Genomic DNA, 6000 nt, shown 5'->3' with positions numbered 1-6000 from the left:
CGTCCGAGCATTGTACAAAGACCTTCTACTTGAAGTTTGTGTTGTAAGATATTTGTTGGCGCTCTCTCTGTTCTCTCTTTGCTCAAGGCTTGATAGCTTTATTAGTTTATCCACCCACATGTAGTGTGCAGGCTTCACGTTTGCAATTGTGCGTAGTGTGGTACAAATTCCACGTTGCCATGTAACAGACCTTGTGATTGTGACAGCTGCTTTGGTCCTGACGGAGTGCAATTCTGTCGTGAGCTGTTGTGAACTCTTTGTTTTGAAATGTGAGGTCAATGTATGTATGTTGATGCCATTTTCATACCAAACCCAAGTCTTGACCTTCAATGTATTCCAAGTGAAATCAAAACAAATAGGAAATAAGAGACCTTAAATGGTGATGGATCCGCCATGGAGAGAGGAGCAGCTGTTGAAATGTGAATGTGAATGCATGCCAATCAACATGGTTTCGATAGATCCATTGCTGGTTTTTCCTAATAATGGTCACCTTTTCATCACAGATGAAATGAAACGTCGCAGGGACTTTTACGCAGCTCACCCCTCAGCTGACGGTAAGTGTGAATGGACATGAAGTGTGGTCAGTTGTGCTTTTCGGATGATTAGGATGTCATTCTGGTCATGTGCGATCTTTCTCGAAGGATGTTTGTTAATGGGACATGATCGGTTTCTTCTTTGTTCGTATGCAGCACAAGGCTGTTGGGGTAGCGTCATTGGCCGAGGTCTCGGCTGTGCTGTCCCGCTGATACAATGCCCTCTGCTGGTTAGGACAGGAATTCGTAATTTGTTCATGGTGTCGGCAATGGCTCACATACTCTGCACGAAGGACACCGTTGCATCTGTAACGTGCACAAACTAATGCCGGAGATGGGACGCCCAGTTTAATGTCCATTCAAGGGACAGCACACACATTGATGAATCGCCCTGCATGTGAGACACCGGGACGGCAGTTTATAGCTGGGTTGGGATTCAAACCCAGGCTAGACGGCTTAGAGGCGAGTGTGTGTACCTCTGGGCCATACCGTCAGCCCACACGTTAGTGTATCGTTGTGAAAGACACGGTAGGATCTTTAATGACTGCCAGCAAGTGCAAGCAGATGGAACACCCAGCTTTACGTCCCCCTGAAGGATGACTGCATTTATTGACGCTGTGTCCTGTCTGCGGAGCATCATGAGTGTGAGAGTTTATAGTTGGGTTGAAAATTGAGTCCAGATGCTGTGTCATTGTGGTTGAGCGTACGTCCGTTTCTGACGTTGTCTGCCTCGCGTGACACGCAGTCGGGAGCGCATCAAATGAGTCACGGGGTGAAGTTCCGGACGAAGAGAAGCAGATCATCGCGGATGACGAGATAATCAGTCTCTCGATTGAGTATTACGATTGCTCCAGGTAACTTCTTCAGCCCATTCTTTGCCTTGCTTGCAATACTATATGTTCTGGCTATAGGATGCGGACAGTGACATTGTCGTGACAAGCCATGTTGCTGAAGTATGCTGAATACTACTTTGTTACCTTTCAACTCCACACATTTCACAATTGCTACTGCCTTGATTTCCTATCATTACTTGCCACACCTTCACTTGAACAGTACATTCTCCACGATGAAGTAGTGGTACTTTCAACTGAGCACAATGCCGTAAACACGACGCTATAGCACTTCTGCGCATGCATCAAACCTGACCCTGCAAATTTTATCGATTACATGCAAACCATGGCTTGAATACTCTGGGTATGCCTATCACAGTCGGTTTGGTATGTGTCACAGACTGGACGTGCCAGAACTTACTTTATTTGAAAGCAACAATGACATCATAGCATTATATCAGTTGAGTCAATGCTGGGTTCCAGTAACCCTCAAGACTGTAAGGGACTCTGTTGCGGATAATGGCGGCCTTTGACAAGCTGCCACCGCCTTTCAGCTCGTTTGGCTGTATTAGCTTGTTTGAACAGGCTGCTTATTGACATAATTTTGTAGTTTTAATGAACTTGCAATGGAGGTTTATCGAGTGATTAAGTTGACGCACATTCCTTCATCATTGACGACAAAGAAGAGGCGTGAAGGATGAGGGAAAATGTGTGGGTAGGGGGAATACTGAAGTGTTTACATTCCATGTAAAGAGAGCAGAATTGACAACAAACATTTTGAGAGCCTCGAATGCACGAGATAATTGCAAACAAACAACTAGAAAGAGCAATCGGAGATTGCAGACCCTCGCCAGAACTTGTTTTGTGTGGTGTAGCTTTGTGTGGCGATTGTGTGCTGGTGTGTTTTGTAGTTAGAGACATGATTGGAACTGCCACTTTATAAATGCTACCAGTGATGACGAGGTACCAAGACATCCCGCTTTGATGCCACCCCGTTTTGATCGGACACCTGACCCTGCCCCTGACCCATGATGTTTTTTAAATATTATTCATTATTCAATTTAATTCAGAATTGGATTAAAACAAATTCAATTCAAATCAAATGGAAGACCGAATAGGTACAGTCCTGCATTGGAATCATCAGAAGAAAGCAAAACGATCAAGAAGGAAAGATTAAGTCATCAGTAGGAACCTGGATAGGATTCACACTTCAGCTGCTGTTCCTCTACCCTCAAACCCATCCAGGCACAGCCAGGGTGAGCCTCACCAAAAACATAAATAAATAATCAAAAAACCCCAGATGAAAAAAATAAATAATTCTGGCTGCCTGAGCATTTGCCTGATCAAGTTGAAATTTAAAACATGTATTCCCCATCACTACTAGATCATACTTCTGAACTTTCATGTCAATTGATTAAGTGGTTCCAGAGAAAGCATTAATTAATATTTTTCTTCAATCAAATATGGCTGCCAAGCCATGTGATATATATATATATATATATATACCAATTGGGACCCATGAAAAACGGCAAGAACTCAAATATTTTTGCTAACAGCCTCTTAATTAGTGAGATACAGACTAACGATCTTTGGACTAATTAGCATGACGTCGCAAATTCAAATGGCCATATCTCTAAAAGTATAACACCTAGAGAGCTGGTTTTGGTGTCATTTTAAAGTTATTTTCATACCCTATGAATTTGTCTGGGCAACATTTTCCTACCTCCAACCACAAAAAAGTTATCACCAAATATAAACTTCAATCGTGAATCCCCAAAAAATGTATCCTTCGAATTTCCTCAAATTCATCCCAGAGGTACCTTATGATGTCAAGAAGCTTCCACATAAGTTTTGTGAAGGGCACTCCAATAGTTTCTGAAATATGAGCAATAATGTACATGTACGTATGGCATATAGGTTCGAAAATCAGCATTTGTAATGTATTATACAATCATTCTAACCTAGCCATGACAGGGAACACAGGGAACGACCATGAATTGCTTTGAAGTATCATATACTTTCATTTTCAACTGGGCCTGAGGGGAAGAAACAAGTGCTGCTGTTGCTGCATTGAAGAGGAAATTGAAAGCCTAAGTCAGGTTAGTGAACACTGTGTACTTGAACTCACTTATTGATTGTATAATACATTACAAATGCTGATTTTCGAACCTATATGCCATACGTACATGTACATTATTGCTCATATCTCAGAAACTATTGGAGTGCCCATCACAAAATTTATGTGGAAGCTGCTTTACATCATAAGGTACCTCTGGAATGAATTTGAGGAAATTTGAAGGATACATTTTTTGGGGATTCACGATTGAAGTTTATATTTTGTGATAACTTTTTTTGTGGTTGGAGGTAGGAAAATGTTGCCCAGACAAATTCATAGGGCATGAAAATACCTTTAAAATGACACCAAAATCAGCTCTCTAGGTGTTATACTTTTAGAGATATGGCCATTTGAATTCGCGACGTCGTGCGAATTAGTCCAAAGTTCGTTAGTCTGTATCTCACTAATTAAGAGGCTGTTAGCAAAAATATTTGAGTTCTTGCCGTTTTTCATGGGTCCCAATTGGTTCCCAAAGTTTTACAAAAATCTGAGAGATGGCGGCAGATTCTTTGATGATTTGACATGGAATGACCCTAATCCAATATGGGTGCCAAACCATGTGACCTATGAAATCGTACGTGTGAACCTTTTGTTCCTCATGGATAGGTGGTCATACATGTAAAGTTTCACCTTGATCTGTTCAGCCACTTCAGACAAGATTTTTGAAGGTTTTTTTTATTATTATTTTTTAAACAATATGGCTGCCGATTCACGTGACCGATGACATCATCGATTTTTTTTTATTTTTATTTTTTCTGTGCAACATTTTATCCCTAGATTACCCTCAAATTTTCCGACTGATTGAATGCAGCGTTCTACATCTGCAATTATGACGTCGTAAAGATAGAGATCCAAAGTTTTTCCGTTTTTCCAAGATGGCTGCCACGCCAGGTGACCTATGACGTCATAATTATCATTAAAACATTATACATTAGTCGGCGCGCCGATGATGGAAATTTCATCTCGATTCAACAAGCAGTTGTGTTGAAAAACGTGAAAGTTCTGTGCGGACAAACGGACCCAAACACAATTCCCTTTCCTTCGGCGAGGGTAACAAGCAAGCACGGCTACACATTGGATAATGGAGGTATCATTGTGGTATAATCTGTCTTTCTGGTTGGTTAAAATGCAATGCTGGCATAGTGGTTGATGTTTTCCTTCATTACCTCTACTACTGAAGGTGGTCCACCCCTATCTGTCTGTCTGTCTGTCTGTCTGTGAGCAGGATATCTCAAAAAGTTGTGGACGGATTCAGACGAAATTTGGTGGACAGGTTGGGTGTGTGACAAGGGCGAACTGATTAGATTTTGGTGAAGATGCGGATCCGGATACTAGAATTTTAATTTTAATTTTGAAGCGATTCTTCGCCATTAAGAGATGGTACCAAAAACAACATCTGGCATGATGTACTGAAATTTCAAAACATGGTGGACAGATTATGACAAAACTAAGTGGATGAGTTGGGTCGGTGACAAGAGCAGGCCCATTAGATGTTGGTTCAGGTCCGGATGCAGATCCGGCCCATCAGTGGGATACAATACGTCAACTGTTCAGACTGGCGTAGGTGTATGCTCTACCGCTCTACCGAGTGCTGTTCTAGTCGAACTTGTAATATAATGAGTCGTTGAATGCAATGCACCATACATTTTAACGCTCCGACTTAGACCTGCCATACCATGACATGACCTCATTTCTGAGACAGTCATTTCATATTTATGCATTTGAGTCACCAATTACTTGTATGGAGTTGACTTGTGCATGTCACACGATGCTACTTTGTTTGGATCCCATCCCCAAAGGGTTAAGAGCATACTTAACATAATATTGTGACTGTTGGTTCGCTGTCCAGGCAGGGGTGTGGTGGGTAGGTTCTCTATCTCAGAGCATGCCATTCTCTCAATGGGTGCATAAAGCCGGCTGTCTCTTTGAATTTCAATTGTTGACGTCAAAAATTGCGTTAATATCTTTCAAAATGATTCGGCCAATGTTTGCTGATGCCTTGACTTGTCTTTTGTTTTGCGTTCTTTGTAGAAATAGTACGACCTACAATAGGTGCGACAGTTAGGCTATGGATATGGCACAGGTCATAAAGTAGGGGAGTATGTGGGATGCTGGCTTCAAATTAACAGGCTGGCACAATGTCCTCGAGATGTGCACACTCGCCTCTGAGCTGTCTCACCTGGGTTTGAATCTCGGCCCAGCTATAAACTGTCACCCTGGTGTCTCGCAGGCAGTTCGATGCATTGATGTGTGTGCCGTCTCTCGGATGGATCTTAAGCTTGGTACTCCGACATTAAAGATCTCACGGTGTCCTTCACAAAGAGAAGGCGAGCTATCGCCAACACTGTGGCCAAATTCCTGCCCTAACCTCCAGGAGGCATCAGTGCAGTTGTGCTCACAGCACCGATGCAACCAGCAGCCACAGGCTGCATATGAAATGATGATGTTTATATCAAGAACAATCATTTGGCCGTTTGAAACAACCCAGCCACTTTATCTTCCACATTGGGATTAAGTCTTG

At 42.2% G+C, this 6000-nt stretch overlaps 1 protein-coding gene across 1 annotated transcript in view; it reads left to right on the top strand.

Moving 5' to 3' along the window:
- The window catches only part of LOC147030984 (polycomb complex protein BMI-1-A-like), a 64366-nt gene that overhangs the window by 29905 nt on the left and 28461 nt on the right, over positions 1–6000 (top strand). Inside the window, exons 5-6 of the mRNA XM_085875620.1 lie at positions 504–554; positions 1279–1387. Of these exons, the coding sequence (XP_085731746.1) occupies positions 504–554; positions 1279–1387 (160 nt within the window). The remainder of the gene's footprint in view (positions 1–503; positions 555–1278; positions 1388–6000) is intronic.

The sequence above is a fragment of the Eptatretus burgeri genome, chromosome 3 (assembly GCF_056783735.1).
Source record: "Eptatretus burgeri isolate ZD-2024b chromosome 3, Ebu_testis_v1, whole genome shotgun sequence".
NCBI lineage: Eukaryota > Metazoa > Chordata > Myxini > Myxiniformes > Myxinidae > Eptatretus > Eptatretus burgeri.
This window is presented reverse-complemented; position numbering and strand designations above follow the sequence as displayed.